Source organism: Varroa jacobsoni, unplaced genomic scaffold (genome assembly GCF_002532875.2).
Source record: "Varroa jacobsoni isolate VJ856 unplaced genomic scaffold, vjacob_1.0 scaffold_1081, whole genome shotgun sequence".
Lineage (NCBI taxonomy): Eukaryota > Metazoa > Arthropoda > Arachnida > Mesostigmata > Varroidae > Varroa > Varroa jacobsoni.
In genome coordinates, this window is record NW_019213983.1 from 173,150 (window position 1) to 191,029 (window position 17,880).

Below are 17,880 nucleotides of genomic sequence, written 5' to 3' on the forward strand. Positions count from 1 at the left end.
AAATCAACTTATGAAATTTAAAACTAGAAAAGCTTGTACCCGAAGAGTTCAAACGCGTTGCAACAACGAACAATTAAAGATATGTAATTTTTATCATAAAAAAGTATGTACTTTTACGAATTATAGAAGCCCAACAGAAGAAACAAGCCAATGAAGTCAAGAATTATGTACTACTGAGTGCTATTTTTTGCACAGATTGTAATGTCTGACCGTTTGCAAGCATATATAGGAGCTATACAATGAACAATATAAATCGTCATTATTCAACAACAATAATTATTTAGGTTTTATTTCAAAATAAAGAAGTAGCATTTATTTGACCGGCCGGGGCCACGCAGGTGACCAAGGCCGCTTTACATTTAGCTACTCCGTTTTTGAGGCAGTGAAACATTAAATTCGAATTTCAGTACTAGCAAGCTGTCTAATTTCGTAGTAAATTATAGTAAAGAATTGTCTTTTTTGGTCATAATCAGAGTCATTGTTTAAAGTAAAGCATTTTTCTTTCGACTCTATTAAATGACTGTTTCCTTTACATTGAACTATACGTGGTCCATATAACCCAACGTTAAGGAGCTCAACGGGTTTATAACGCAAATGCCCTACTGTGATATTTTTTCACGAACGAAGGCCACGTAATAAAGAAGGTGTTGACGAATATCCTGGTGCGATTTTTTCTCTTCTGTAGCACCGGTTAATTCCAACGATAGCGTTAGGTAGATTTGGATCCATATGATTCCACCCTCTTTTCTGTGCACCCCAACAACATCAATTCCTTAATCTTTTATTTTAATATCTTTGTTATAATCAATCGTAGTGATTAGCCTTTAGTCTCAACAATAAAGTACCATTGTTTCGGTGTACAACGTCGTTCAGTTTGAATATCGGCAGCGTGTACTAGATGTATGTGCGAATGCATAACTGAGTAGCCAATCAGCTCCTGTCGCACGCTAAAGGTATTGATAATGTTTGGTTCTTTCTGGCGAGGGGCTATCCATAATGAACATCTTGTTCTTATCCAACTGTATGTCGTGGTGTTTCGTACGTGGGTGCTGCAGTCGCGGTAGCGGCAGCTGGCCACTTGCTGCTCCACGCTCAACTGCTTCCATCAGCGGCAGCCCCGGAACTGTATTTTCCTTCTTCCAGGTAGCAGTAACTGCCCTTGCCAGAACAGAACCCTCAACAGTCGCAACAGCGATTGCACGCAACTCATGTTGTTTTTCAGGCAATGTCCATCTTGCGGAGGCCCAAGAAACGGTCAGACTCGATTGGTCCCTTGTTGGTAATTTGTTCCAGGCTCATTCAGTCGTTTGCTCGCAAGCCACGTTTGCCGTGATTCGTACTCGTAGCTTTTGTGACGCCGACTAGGATGCTAGCAGCTGAAAAGAGTATTAGCTATATCTGTAATAGTTTTAGCGGCTCGTGATTCGACGCGACTGGTAGCTATTGATGATCTGTCGTCTCGCATCACCTTCAACGACAATATCGACATCAACGCCGTCGTCAACTGGATATCGCTGCTCCTGCAATTGCCGCTGTTGCCGCTCCCGGCTCGACTTAAATCGACTCCTGCGAGAGAAAAAAAAAAGAGAGAGAGAGAGAGAGAGAGGTCAGCGTGTTTTCCTTCTTCTTCTTCTTCTTCTTACTTGACGCGGCCTCACGGCGACCAACAATCAGTCACTTCGCCGTCGATCTAAGCAATCAACAACGACGGTCAATCGTCCTCAGTCGCTTCCTATGGCAAGAAAGGAATAATTCTCTGACAGTATTTATTATACATAACGGCAACGGCGACGGTTCCTGTTAGAGATCTCACAGGATCATCTACAGTACACGGAATAGGTGTACGACGGTAATGGACGAATAAGAGAGCAACGAGAACACTCGCTCTAGTGTTTACAGACAGCTTTCCGTCCGGTCTGTCTACATGGTATCTTCCTTCTAGGAGTCAGCCTCTATCGAGTCACTTATCCGTCTATCCAGCTTCAGATGATCAGAGTCCAAAGCTAATAGCGAAAAGGTGCCAGGCAGACCAATGTTCTACTTTGGATTACACGCACGCAATATAACGATGGCTAACGGTGACAAATGATAACATCAAGGGCAGTGTTCGTGCATGTGCGTGCGTGCGTGTGTGGGTAAATTCACATTAGTGGCAACAGCGAGTACCATGTTTTTGGCTCCGGATACAGAATTAAAGCGATGAAGATGAGTTTTTAGTGTGCGCGATAAAGTTGGCACTTGCTGATGTTGATGACCCATATATCTCCGTGTGTTAGTATAGCTTGTCGCCTGTGGTGATGTTGAATACGAATAAACAGGCCAAGGGTTTGAGGAAAAAAACTTATACTTGGGTCACTCATACCTTTAGTACTGGACATTAACATTTGTGGTGACTTACTAATTTGCTTAAGTATTTGCGTAAGTAAGCCGTAGCAACATAACGAAGAGACAATGGAAACTCAGGGATCAGACGGATTGGCAACACGGGTTTTGACAGCTGGTTCACCTTTACCAAATATGTACGCGTCATTTGACCACCGGCAAATGGCCGTTCAAGCAGCACCATATGTCCTCGTACAAACGCCAGCTGGTTTAATGCCTAGTATGGCGGTTGGAGGTGCTCCAGAACCTCCGCTGGCAGGTTTATCATCTCTTACGCCACCTCTATCAGTGAATCCGGGTAGTGTTTCAACGCCTCCAATCGCTTATTCGGTGCCGCCCTCGGTCACCGCTCCGCCGTCTACTATGATTTCGAAAAAGGTAATTAAATTTACATAATTACATTCTTCCATGTGTATTATAGAGCATTTATTCTGAATTTGCGCACCCAAATATCAAACTAGTTATCAACGACGAAGTGTAATCAAAGGAAGCTGGTCCTTGCTTTTGTAATGTAACTTTAATGATGGATTCCACATTCTGTATAATTCAGTATTTTTTTTTCGACATAATTCTTCCCAAATCACGGGCATAGAGAAACATATCGATGTTCAGAATGAGAACGTAAATAATTGGCTACTGGATTTGCTTACAACAAGAACTAAAATGAGTAACGTTTATACGAACAGTACTATTGCTAACGAAGGAAGCTCTGTTCGCACAAATAGGCCAAGTTACGTCCGGCAGAAAGTTATTTTAACCCTTTCAACCATCTTTGGCAGTAAGGTTCGCCGAATTGGGGGTACGTACTAACAAATTCACAGCAAGATTCTTTCGACATGAATTTTGGCTACCGATTTTAGACCTCTATATTTACGTCAAATCTTGACAAATAAACGGAAAATAAATAGAATTACAAGAGAAGAAAAATAAAAAAAATATATATATCAAACGATGTTTTACGATACGGGCCTCCATAGGAACCTTTTATTAGGGACAGCACCAGTTTGCTATTGAAATATTGAGGAGTGCAAGTTAGGTGCAAGGTTCGACAGAAACAAGCTTCCTTTGTGACCGAGAACCCAACACTCGAGTTACGTCTTGCTCAATACGTATCTACTATGATGAGCCCTTTAAAAAGGATAACATGCCGATCTTCAGGATGACATTGGCAGGGCCGCCTCTTGGCGACCGCTTAACCTCTTTCCGACTTTGACAAAAGTGTTGTTAGTAATGAGCAGTATAATACATGTCATCCAGTTAGAATGTTCGTACAGAATAAGCGTGTCAGAATACATTTTAGAAGAGTTAATTAATTTCTTCATCAACAAACTTGCAGCCTATTGACAAAAACTGTCGATTGGAAGAGAAAAAAAAAAAGAGTATATATCTATTATCGATTGGCTGCAGAAAACAATTCTATATATTATTGGCTCATCTAGAAATTTTAGGTTTTGACATGAGCCGAATTATATTTGCTGTTCTCTTTTGACGCTAAAGACTATATTCTATAATAATATACAGTTTTACTTCCCTGGCATGATGTGTGTAAACGCATATAGGCTCGAATCAAAGCAGGATGCCCTTCGGCAAGATGCTCGGTACTGTTTTTGAGTTGACAAAACTTTCAACTTGTTTCCTACATGTTCTATTATACATATAAGTGGAGAGGAGAAATTTAAAAACCAGCTTTTCGTTGAGTAACGTATGAACAGTGAGTTAGGTAGAGAATAAGTCAAATCTGTGTATTTTATTACCTGTGAATTTCCTTCCTTCTTTGATTTTTTTCCATTTTACGACCAATACTTTGCAGAGCGCAAACTCCGATTTGTAGAAGCCTGTAAAAAAATCAGTACTAGGAAACTAGTACTAATTACCTATAAATCAACGATAGTGCCATTTTTAATAAAAAGGAACAGGATTCATTATTTAAGCATGAAACGAACGCTTTCTGCTACCACCTTAGCAGCATAGCAACAAACAAGGGTTCCACGAAGAACAGTTGGTAAACCGTATTTTTTTCGTATTGAACGCGTTTAACGTGAAATTATTCTCATTGTGGTACAAGTCAACCTTAATAAATACCCTAATCCGAAGGCATTATTGCTAAAAAAAAACTGTCCGACCCACGATTGTACAGGTTTTATTGTATGTCTTCCTGACTGGGCAGGTTCTGCGAGTCTGTTATTAGTGGCAGAGCAAATAAAGCTTGATAAATGCGCGACTCAGTTGGATAATCATAATGATAATCGTGGGTGAGCTATTTCAGGGTATGGAGGAGGCGGCTAGATATTTGGCCCGATCCTTTTCCCTTGCGGAACAGGACAGGGAGTCGATGTCGTCAGCTAGGAGATCGAAACGACGCCGCTCGAGGTCGGTTCCCGAACTGCGCCACAAGGTCATATCCAAGGTTGCTGACCCTGATTACTATAGGTGGGTTGTTGTACGATCCAAAAAGCAGTATCTATACAGTTTATGAAGTAATCTAGTTAGATAACTATGTGTGCTGATTTTAAAGATTAATATGCCCTATCATTTCAAATGAAAGCTCCTCATTGTGATGACAACGGATCGACTAGGTTAGCTTGTTTGTAGTCGCCCTTGTATAAATCTAACGAATACGATAGCTTGACAAAAGCTAAAAGTAATAATCAACGAAAAATACAGTAAACATTTTACAACTTGTTCTATAATATCATAACGAGCTATCAAAGGCAAGTCATATTACATCCTTTCTTGTTGTTTCATCGCTGCAAAGAAAATTCGGAACGAACATAAGGAAAGAAGTTGAAAGGAATCAAGTTCAAAATTTCGCTTCTATCCTGCCATAACAATGATTGTACTAGCCATAAAATGAGCCTACATTGCACCTGTATAACTGATAGTGTTATCGCACTGGCGATCTTCTCCATTAGTTTTACCTCAGGTCCGAAAAAAATGTCCTGTGGAAAAAATCGATGTCTGTTGGTTTAGTACTACAGCTGTAACAGAAGCTTTGGCTTCGTGTTTGATATGTGTATTTGCCTGTGCGTGCAATAGTCGGCAAGCTTTCTTCTAGAACTATGAACTTCCGCTGTAATTTGTTCCGCCTAACGCTTCGCGCCAACGCGAGTTGCCACCCGTTCGTCCGTTGATATGAAGTGTCAGTTTATCATTGAGAAAATAGATAGCTTCCGTTTATTTTGAACGATAGTGTCATACTTACAAATGATAGTTATTTTTTTCTCTACCTTCAGTAGAACATTGGTTGAGCTTATGATAAACGCAGCTAGAAGTAAAGAGGATATTCGAAAAAAATTCTATGTCTATCCCAATCACTTAAATTTTAATTGTAGCAAAGAGTTTATTCATGGTAGGGTTGGCTTGGTTAGCATTTTCCAAAGATCTTGAATTGCCTAACTAAAGAAGGTAGTTCCTATTGAGAAAAATAGGACCAACCTTGTTTAGTGCGCGATCCTATAGAAGTATGGATATGGAATTTACTATGCCCGCTTTAGCGACTATCAAACGAGAGTTGTTGTATCAACAAGTCGTAGGCAAGAAGCGTTACAACACAATATAAATGTGTATTAGGTAGTGTTATAAAATGAGCAAAGTATTACGATACAAAGAAACCTTGCGGAAGGCAACCTCAATAGTTCAACACTTTTTTTTTATAACACAGTTGTATTATTATAAAGGTCAGCAACATTTACAGTTTTGACAACAAAGCATAACGTACATTATACGGATGCATTTTATATACTAACCTTACCTATACCTCAATGGAAATGGATGGAAATAATAGCCGACGAGTCACAAGGTCAGTATTTCTACATATCATTATTCTAAGATATTCTGCACGAAGTAACCGTTATCTTTGGTTTCGTTGCACGAGCAATTTTAGCGGGAAGAGTGTCGAGCTGTTGGAATGGGAGGCGAGCTTCTCGGTTAAAATCATAGCCGTTGTTTCTTAGTGCTCAGCGAATACCTGATTGAACCTCTATCTACTGGGCATGTGTCACTAATGCTAATTAAATGCGAATCCTGTCCTCCCTGCTGACAGAGTTGGTCTAGATGTGAGACGTCTGTTCCCTTTACTGATACATACCGAGCGAACAAACACTTCGTCTAGTGTCAAAGATTAATATCTGTGTAATAAAAGCACGTTCGAATACGCTTTATTCACACTGAGCGTCGAAGTATGGCAAGGTCGCTAAGTAAGATATATGGATATGAAGACATCGATCTAGCTTAGTAAATTGTGCACAGTGATACTGTTAGTCAGTAATTTCAATATAGCCCTCCTATGCATCTATTTCCATGGGCTAGCCTATGCGGTGACACGAACTTACGTCGAAATTAACAACGCGCTTTTAACAATCTAGGGTTAAAATTACAAGGAATAATTTAATGCTTTGAGTTCCACGAATGGCATTGCTCAAGACGACTGACGCCTGTGTTTATCCCAGTCCTTAAATTTATATTGTTTTATGTGCCTTTAGGATTCATGGGCAAAAACACTACCATTGAACAAGCCCAGGAAGTTGGTTGATTAGAATGAGATTAAAGAGGCGCATAACCTTACTTAGCCTACCTCTAAATGCAACGACTAAGCAACGACTGCTGAGTTAATGTATGAAGACCGACAAAATTCTCATCTTCCGTAAACACGGAAAGTAGAATTTACAAAAAAGCTGACAATTTCTATTTAATGATTCTTCGATTACCGTTTAGTAAAGAAAGACGCCTACTCACTTTATGTGCTACCGATCTTTGGTACAGAAAAACGAATAATGAAACTGTTTGCCTACCGTGAATATGATTTTTAACATGTACGGTATGTTTATTACATAATGTCTCGACGTTTACGCAATATGACCGGTCGTCCCAGACGGGAAGTACCTCTTTGGTGAAAACCGACTAATGTATTAGCGCTTTTTAGCTGATATCTGTAAAATAAAATGATCTCTAAAAGGAGGTTGCCAAGAACCCTTTGCTAATTTGTTTGACTCTTAGAGACCGCTTGACTCAGTGGTAATGGCTTTGAAGCAACAGGCTATCGTAGTTTTTGTGGAAGCCACTTCTACGCGACAGCAGACCGCGACTAAACTGGCCAATGGCAGCAGATAATGCGAAACGACAATGTCTCTTGTTGAAAAAACGATTCTAACGGACGCTCAGCCAAAGCTATCTCTACTATTTTCCGGATAATTTACCATTAGAGAGACTAGTCTCGAATGGGTCACTTTCATCGACCCATCGATCTACTGGTAAAATTTTGGTTTTTATATTGGGTGCAAAAAAGGCAATTGGCTAATTAGCTATAATTATTAGAAGCCATAAGCCATCTCGGTAGACACTGTTCTGTTTTCTACTAGGCTTGTAATGTGTTGTAAAATGTTGTAACAGGGAATTCGAACCTGAACCACAAGGTTCCTGCACTTCCAGCTTCTAAAACTGTAGAACATATATACATGGATGCAGTCTCAAATTTGCACATCTTTATTATTGTTATTATATTAACTTAATGTCACATATAGTTGATATAAAAATTTAATCCGAAATGTCATCACGAAACTGTGCAACACTGGGGAAGCCGGTTACCTTCATGTGGCAAACTACGGCAAAATTCACTGTATGATATGAACGTTATTGTTTTGTCTTGTATCAATGAACCTTTCACGAAATAATTCACTAATAAAGCGAACAAACAAATAAATAGTTGTTTCTGTTTCGAAATCCTTATGTATAATGTTCTTTTTACAAAGTTCTTATTCTAATTTTTGAATATATACTATATTAGTGTACAGGATCGAAAGCCACATTGTGGATTCTTCTCTGTTACAGTTATTTTCGCTAGACATTAACTCTACTTCCATTGTTGACACTTTCATCAGTTCTCACCTTTTGTAGTCTTCAAAATTATCGTTTTCAACAGGCCAGTTGTCATGTGCAATTTCAACGTGTCATGATGCTTTCTTCATCCGTTGAAAACTTTTTGGCATTACATAAACCAAACAGAAAGTTCTCAAGGTGTTGACAGTTTCTCACGTTCTGTTACCTGTTCATTTAATTATGTTCGCTCGATTATGCCGTTCGTGGCAGTGTTCGTCGCAGTAACAACGGCAGTAATAACAAAAGCAAGAGCCACTGTATGTGTCCCAGAAAAGATTGGGAACAAACTGGTTCTGATGGGCTTGCGACACTTCTTTCAAGCGGGTTCATCATCTGTAAATGGTGAGAGCCTCGTTTCCTGGGAGTCGCCATATTGAAGAGACTTGAAGATCACTGATCATTCCGTATCCGCTTGCTTTTTCTTTCGATTATGTTCACGGAAACTAATTTAAAGCTGACATATTTCCTCCTACAGAGTAGGATACAAAATAAGATGATTGAAAATTCTTTGAACAGAAGCCGTTAATAAATAAAGCTACTCGTTTGATTTTTTTTATTAATGTTCTCCAAATGTAGTTGGTGTAATCAGGCCCGATTCGTTCAATCAAAAATCTAACGTTAGCCTCCATCAATAATGGACTACAAATGAGTTTCCGCAGTTTTTAAATGAAATTGCAGTACATTCAGCTATTTGATACATTCAAAGGTGGACCCTTTGATAACGTCATTTAAAAAAGAGTTCGACGCATTTTCTTTCGTACTCCGACCTATACAAAATGATCATACGAATTTGGCTTTTGGGGGTAAACAACGAAAAACGCTTTCGGCATAAAATTTTTCTTATAATTTCGACGGTTATCTTTATCGCCGCTTCTGTTGCAGTTCATCGGACGAAGATGACTACGTTATCGATGTCACCAAAAGCAAAGCAAAATCCCATGAAAATTGCCGGCACTATCTCGACCTCGCCGCTGGATCTGCACGAGAAGCTCTTGGATTAGCCAACATTTGGAGATTTCCCTATTTTTGTTTCATCAAGGGTGGTGGTAAGTAGACACGAACAAACAATAACTAGTTAAACTTTTTTTTTTTTTTTTTTGGCATTTAACTCAATGTTTGACCTATTTCAGGTCCATTCCTGATGGCCTATTTGATCCTCTTGATAGTGGCTGGAGTGCCAATGATCTGCATAGAGATGGCTGCGGGCAGGGCTACTCACTCAGGCCCTATTCAAGCGATCGGCAAACTTGCGCCACTTGTGAAAGGTTAGATCGATTAGGTTATCATTAAGATTCTGTGAAGTAACCCGCCAACAAGAATGTCTTAGGTCAGTTTTTTTTATGGAAAGGTATAGAATTTAAAAGCAGTTCATGTTGGTAAAAAACTTGCGACGTCGAATTACCATATTGTTATTATTGTTTATTGGGTTTTTTTTATTTATTTTTATATTTTTTTAAATTTCTTTATTTATTATTATTATTATTATTATTATTATTTATTATATTTATTGGATCTAGATTACAGTAAAAGACATGTCATGCAAAAGGACTATGAAAAAAGACGTTGAACAACATTACATTAATTTGTATGCACGCATATTTCTATTGATTGAGGGTTGTTGTAACGATGGAAAATTTTTGCCCCGGGAGAAATATTTTTAAATACATAAAATGCCGTAAATAGACGACGACTAATAGATTTGCGTGAGTCTATTGAATGTGCGCGATAAAGTGTCTTTAAATATATATTCGGAGAGCTAATAGGCGAGTTTGAAAGTTTTAATTTGTATATGGTATGGATCAAAAAGATATCCTCATCAATTAGTAGCTCACCAGATCTTCCCAGCTGTCTATTGTGTATATAATCCTTCCGAACGATTTACTTTTCGAAACAATTATTTATGGCTAGTTTATGTTAACGCTACAGCAGGCGTGAGCGTTCAGGTGAACCCGATGAGGGCCGAACGGACAGGTGATGAAAGAGCCCGGTTAATTTATATAGTGTCGTTCAATTAATTAATTACAATCTTACACTTAATCTAAGCCATTATTTCAAATTTTCACAGGTGTTGGATTTGCGGGCATCATCATTTCATACTTTTTATCGACAATATACGCGATCGTTTTCGCTTGGTCCCTGTTCTACTTCTTCAATTCATTCCATGCGCGGCCGCGGTGGGCTCGTTGCACTAATCCTTGGAACACGGCCAACTGTACTCAAGATCCTGAACAGTGGTACAAAATCCGCCTTGCAGGTACTAACTAATAGTTCGTCCTTAGTCAAGTAACAGATTCATGTGTTTCGATAAAATACTGAATTCCAGGTAGTTGCATGTCGTTTACGTATCTGTGGGTGGAGAACATAAAATTATAAAGTCACGCGCTGCCATATGAAAAACAAAGAAAAAAACGCTCAACAATGGACTTGAAATAAAACAGTAACGCGTTCATTCTATTGTGTTAGTAAGTCGCATAAAAATACCTAAATAAGTTATTAGAGCACAAATTAAGTTGTACGAAATACAGGAAAACATAATTCACCTTAATTTGTTCAAAATAACTGTTATTGTCCTGACTTGAAAGTGGCCTTTAAATCACTATATCATCAAGGGGTGTTCGTCCGTTATCAGCGATGACCACCCCCTCCAGCATCAATGGAACCGATATTGGAAACGAAACTGGTGGCGTGACAGATTCCAATGATGCCCTCTATAAGGGGCTCTCAGAACAGCTTGCCGAACGAACTTCAACTGCACAGGAATTCTTCGACATCAAAGTTATCGAGCTCTCCGACAATCCCAACACACCCGGTACGGTATGAGTCCTACACAGGACTAGTGATGATTCTTCAAAGCAAAAGAAATATCCATATAATTGTCGCGTCGCATCAGTGACGCACTATACTACACGGCAAATTTGAAGCAACGCTTAGGTACAACAACACTATCCATTATATTTAGTCATTATATTTATTGGTATATTTATATGCTGGTAACTTTAATAAAATAAGTTATCAGCATGCAACAAGCTTTGGTAAATATGGCTGACGTACATTATATTCATTTCCAATATATTGCACATTAGAAATTAAAGAATTTCAATAGAAAATTGTTAACTTCGAAGAATAAAAGTCACAATGCGTGTTTTCTGCGAATTGAGTCTGCCTTTGTATAGTTGCACATGTAAATATTGCTAATATTATATATATATATGTATATATATATATAGCTAGTTAAGGATTGTTCGTTACTTCTCATAGGCGTAATCCGATGGGAGCTTTTCGCATCTGTAGCAATTTGCCTCCTTTTGGCATACATCTCGCTACGGAAGAAGAGCTTCTTCAGCGAAAAAATCAAATATGTTCTATCTATTATCCCGTTCTTCATCTTTGCCGCATTCCTCATTCGGGTGTTGTTGCTCGAGGGCGCCTATGACGGCATACAATATTTTTTTACACCGAATTTACCGGTAAGTGCAGTTCCGACGAGAACTTATCATTTTATCATTAATGATTTCAAAATACGTATGATTGGCAATCGATCCCTTCGGAAGAGATCTTTGAAAGCCATAGAGGCTATATTTCTCCATTCCATGTGTGCAATGGCGACGGCTGGGACTGTTCTGCAACGGACGTTCATTAGGCGATGAAGAACGCGAAGCTATGGGTTTTTGCTCTAGCTCAAACGATCCATTCGCTTGGACTTACTCTCGGTCCCAACTATGTTGTGAGTTCACGCAACAAGAAACAGATTTCGCTGATGCGTGACACCACACTGACGGTGCTCATTAATGTTCTCGTTGTGTTTGTGGTTGGGTCCGTGACTTTTGGCGCAGTCGGGCATCTCTGTGTTATCTGGCGACAAGAACTATCCAGCTCCTTTTTCCATAAGGATCCTGGTAAGTCCTGAAAGAGTTCTCATAAAAAATTTAGTGGTTCAAACTAACGTCAGGTGTGGCTTGGATGCTAGGTAAGTGACACTATAAAGGAAATACCTACCTGAAAATAACAGTAAACTTTGCAAACTGTAACACATGCCTATTGTAGGTCTTGTGTTTGTCATGTACACGGAGGTGATCAAGCTGATGCCAGTGCCTCCAGTGTGGGCCGTGCTATTTTGGTTCTTATTCATCTGTCTTGCCATGGATTCTATCAACACTATCACTTCAACAGTAGTCCATGCACTCGAAGAAAGCTATGGCACCCTGATTAAACAGCGTTTTCAGGTGAGTAGTAAAAGATATACTATGGGTATTTCCTAAAAATTCAGAATAAGTTTTACAAAAAAGTCCATCGTTTATTACTGTGCGGCTGCAAAATCCAAGGCCTATGACTCGACTCCCGAACCATGCCGCAACCAATATTTGAACTAGCAAGTTGAATGTTAATTTTTTGTAAGAAGTAATTTGCTAGATTTATGGGTATTTAATTTTGAGCCAATTGGTGAATCAAGTTGAGTACATAGCTAACCAAGACGTACCCAAAAAGGCTGCGCACAGGCTTTTAGTCGCGAACACACTACACGCTTGTCAGATTTCCTTCCTATTTTTAAAAGTATATCTAAAATTAAGCGTGATACTACGTTTATTTTGCAATTGTTAAATCTTATTCCTTTAAGAAAGCCAGGCTTGTTGTGTTGGTGTAAAATGTCGTTTCTTACTGCAGTTAGATATTAGTTTACACGACTAGCCGCGGAAGCTAGGCCGGCCGTACGATGATGACCGGCCCTCTGACAAAAATTCGATATTAGCAGAAATATATATACACGTTTCTGTAGTTAGTTAGTTAGGAGCCCACAAGCTCGCCTCATAAAACTGGAACCTCTTGCATCGGATGCTTTTAAGTTTAAACGATTCAATAGATCGCAGGACTGAGTTCCACTTAAGTTCAAGATAGACCTTCGTCGGGAAGCGTTTTTTACGAAAGAAGACGGTATACCTACGGCTGGCGTAGTTTTGCGAAAAGATCTTAATCTCTTTCACCTCTGTAGTTGTAGAGCGCACATGGACTAAAGTACAATGAATGGATTTTATTCTAGGGTCGAGGATTTTTCCTGCTATTTATCTGCTTTGGCTGTCTCGTCATGGCTATTCCCTACGTGACGGATGTAAGTCTGTAAAAAGAACTAGAAGCCGCACTATCCTGAAAATGTTACTTCCGTTGAACTTACGTTTTTTATGATCTACTCGAATGGATATATCCGTTAAAACATCGTAAAGTAATAAGGGGCGTTGGCAGAAAAATGCCTGAATATTTCATTGGTCAAGCATTGCAGCAGTGATATTTTCTACTCCTGTGCTTATTATAAATCGTCAGTAATGGTTTAACAACGTAACCACCGCCGTACTAACCGCTCGTTCTCTGCCCTTATACATTGATAATAGTAGCAAGGACAGATGCGAAATCATTTTAAGGATAGTCCCATCTGGATGTTTTTCTGCTCGTCGTTGAATCTATTGTTTGCATTCGATAAATGCTCTAACGACAATTTAGTCATACCTATTGTTGCGGTTATCTGGTGCCGCTGTTTCCTTGTTGGCTCTTGCCACTATTAAGACAGTTCGCTCTTCAGTTTCCCGATACGAGCAGCAGCGGACCCCGTGAGACGATCTGTAACAAATTACGCGAGGAACGATTATCTGTCACACACAATAATTGGTGACGCATTTTTATGTGGCGCGGTGAAACTAGTGCGCGATTATTATTATTATAAGGCTATACATTATTCGTACTGTTTTTACTGCTCTTAGGAGAAAGATTTAGGTTCGGAAATTTTCTGCCAAAAGACACTACGTAGTAGTTGATGTGAGCGTTCACGCATAACGTAATGATTTTTCTAGTACGACTTATTTTGATCATTATTTTAATTATAAATATTTTTTTCTCGTACTAGCTGTTATAATTAATGATTCCAATAGCGTTTTCTAGCCTTTTGTTGCGCTTTAGCAAGCTAACAGATTGCCTTCTTTAAAGATAAACATAACCGATAGTATCCCATGTTGATACACAAACAAATTACGGTAGCGGTTAACCATTTGAACATTTACAATCCCTAGGCTGGCCTCCACTATCTGATGACCGTCGATTATTACATTAGCACACTTTGTATTATCGTCGTATGCTTCGCGGAGCTGTGCGCCCTTGCCTGGCTTTACGGTAAGCCAAACTGACCATGAGACCTTGCTACTAACATTTATTTATTATATTAACTTATTAGGCACTTTTTTTTGTTTTTTTTTCAATGTATATTACTCGTATGGATACGAGGCACAAATAACGATTTTTCGTCAAAAGTGCGTACGCCTGTGATGTCGAAACAATGTCGCTGTTGGCTAACGAATTGTGCCGAGAGTTTAGTATCTAGAGTTGATAGCGTCTTGGAATCTGCGCATGTGAGAGAGGGAGAGTGAGTGAGCGTGCGCATGTCTCCTGTTTGCAATGATCAGGTGGTCAGAATCTTCTGTACAATACCGATGAGGTATTGCACCCGATCCCCTACGTGTATCTTCGCATGTGTTGGGCAACGGTCAGTCCATTGGTGTTCATGGCGGTAACGGTTTGCGGCGGAATGACTCTGCCGAGGCCGCTGATGCGAGACGGCAAACCGTTTCCCCTCGGTGCAGATGTTGTTGGATGGAGCCTTTTTGGATTTGTACTGCTTATCGTGCCAGCACTAGCGATCAGAGCCATCGCACGAGCAGACGCCAGCGGGCCCATCGGGGTGCGTAAATGAACACAACGAAATTCGAAAAAAAAAAAGTCCAATACGTAATTTCTTGTGAGGGTAGCCATAACCTTATTTATTTTATACATACATATATATATATATAGACACACACACATTTCTCTTATAACAGATGAGTTACTTTAAAAACAGTAGTATGGCGTATTCATTTAGGCGCATAAAAAGATCAACACCTATTCCGCATGTAGTTCCATATCTATTTTGCACTCACTATTAGCATATAGAGAAAATCTCAATAGAGCTACTCCAGCAACGTTTTTAATTTCATTCTTAATATTTAATAAGCGAAAAAGTAGTGATATTTTTGAATAAGTTACTTCTAAAAATGACTTCGACGCAGCAGGGATGTCCAATAAACCGTTTATTGTAGAAGTAGGCTAAACAACGTAAAATCGATTTAACATAGACTTATCATGATAAATGAACATTCATTCATCTTGCAGAAAATCAAAGCGGCTCTGCAGCCACAGGTCGTTGAAGTCAATGATGATCTGGTGTATCACGGGTGGCCATATTGGGATCCGAAACCGCGACACGTATTCAAGAACGGTGCATCCGTCTATAATGGAGCACGTATATAATACATAGGCCTTTCTTCTGTGTTCTGTTGCAAACAATAGATCATATAGTATTTAATGTTCGCTTGGTAACATCTCCCGTTAAATGTTTCTGATGGAACCTGTTTTATTTAGATGGCTGGCATGCGAAGGTAACACATGAAACTATTACGTCTGTTATACTTCGCTTTAAGGCTCAGGCGTTGTTTTCTAGGCGCTAGACGTTATTGTAACGCTATCCAAGAACTCTTATCCGAGCTTTACATTTTATGAAACCAGAAGCGCCAAAGCCGCTGTATGCTGCCTTTAGGACAGCAGCGTTCGTTGATGTACCTGAGTTGCTTCGGAATCGATAGAAACCTCATAGTGACAAAGTATATTTATTAATTAAACTCGTACTTTTGTCGAAAAATACACCAACCACTACATGACTTTATTGGTATCTTTTACGCTGCTTCGCATCATCTGACATATCGTATTTAAGCGACAATTGCGCAAAGGGATCAATCATTGGTTTCGTTTAACACGATCACTTATCAAATGTTTACACTTTTTCGTCCACTTTACCTGTACCAGTGTCGTCTGCTACCATTGAGTGAAGTCGGCACTTCAACGCCTGTTCCTATTTAGAAAATGGTTATTATCATAGACGCATCGTTGTTCACTGTACGTCATATGGCAATGCTGTCCGTGTTTGACTTATTTTACATCAACCAGTGGTCGCCCCCCTCGAGCTACACACATTGCTTAAGCATCGGTTAGAAGCCGATTCAGATGTTGCGCCAGAGTCCAATCTAATACTGAGCAATACTAGATTCACGTTCATTTAAGAAGAATACTTCTCTCGCTTATTTTGATGTGGCACGCCACTGACACAGCACGTTTAACTGCAGGGCCCGCATTCAATCAACATAGATGCTGAACAATACAGCCACTCATTATTGGAGAAACAAAGTCCATGTTTGAGACGCCGTTTAAGCCTAAAATATTTAACCGATCGACACCTATCGCATTCGTGTATGCATACGTTGATCAATAAACCGTTGAGCTATTGGAAAGCTTAATTTGCGATAGGCGTTGTCATCCTGCTTAATAAAGTAAGATTGACGATTTTGTTCGTGGGTTCGTGCTCAAACTTTAATTGCCAAAATAGGTATGCATTTTGATTCATCATAACAGTCGACAAAATTCCATGCCAATGTTATCGTTCTGACCTCTTTCCTGCTTAGATGACGGGCCAGTCTGGGGCTATTAGTGGTCCTCGTGATTCCCAGTTGCTCCATTGGTGATGTAGCCTAATATCTTCATTCGCTTGCCTTCTTATTGTGTTACTACGAGTAAGCTGCCTCTGAGATATACTGCACACAAAAAATTCCAGCGGAATTTAATTTCGAGCTGGTAGTAGGCCAAAAGTATGGAGAATGCAGAGTCGAAACGGCTTAAGGGACCAAAAGATAAAAACGGAGCCCCAAAAAGGGCTAACCGTAGGAACCTATCTAAACGATCTAGTTGGATCTCTTTCCCAACGCGGGCGTCAAATGCTTGCGAGTAAAAAAATTTAGCGTATCAAAAATTGCTTTTAGATCCATTTTAGAGTTAGTGATTTATTATTAATTAGAAATCCTTTAGGATCCTAACGTTATCAAAAAATCTTTCGGTTTGTCTCGGGAGTATTTTCCAGAATTTTCAAAAGCCGTATCAAAACCGGCAATAAAGAGATTTCAGGCCAACCTAGTTTACTATCTCGTCGACGTTACGTCCCACCTTACTGATATTTAGTCGGTTGACACTGATCCAGGTTACGACAATGAGAGATGTTGTGTCAATAACCGGCCTTCTTTCTAGCATTAAATATAGAAAATAAACGGACGCTCGCTACAACAAACAGCTTGTCGATTTCTCTTCTTTTAAATAGGATACCATAGATATAGAACGAGAAAGACCAAAGTATTTACTGATTTTACTATCTCTATATGGTTCTAACGGAATTATTAAATAACGATTTCAAGAAATGGCGCTTCGCTTCACAGTTCGAAGATAAATCTTCAGAATCCATGATCCCTCTTACGATCGTGGAGTCGTAGCAGTGATCATTACCTACTGTGCAGTTGCACATGTTGCTTTACGGGTATATGCATGCACAAGCGTCTCGTTCTAAGAAAATTATCTCTATAGTCTAATGGCCATTGATAACATGCATGAAAAAGCTGATTAGTAATAAGCTATGCCTCGACTCTATATTTCAGCTTAATGTATCTTTTTCCTACAAACTCCTTTATAGCATTAAAAATCCGTCTCTAGTTAGGTTTCTAATAGAAAACAAGA

At 39.3% G+C, this 17,880-nt stretch overlaps 1 protein-coding gene across 1 annotated transcript; it reads left to right on the forward strand.

Annotated features, from left to right (window-relative positions):
* The first annotated feature begins 1,017 nt into the window (after positions 1-1,017).
* Positions 1,018-17,443, forward strand: LOC111266426 (sodium-dependent dopamine transporter). The gene is made up of 13 exons (XM_022843897.2): positions 1,018-2,760; positions 4,649-4,812; positions 9,139-9,302; positions 9,387-9,521; positions 10,322-10,510; positions 10,886-11,065; positions 11,515-11,723; positions 11,897-12,152; positions 12,301-12,479; positions 13,292-13,360; positions 14,310-14,409; positions 14,700-14,974; positions 15,442-17,443. The coding sequence occupies exons 1-13, from the start codon at positions 2,452-2,454 to the stop codon at positions 15,577-15,579; spliced, it is 2,367 nt and encodes a 788-aa protein (XP_022699632.1). The 5' UTR covers positions 1,018-2,451; the 3' UTR covers positions 15,580-17,443.
* Positions 17,444-17,880: the final 437 nt, after the last annotated feature.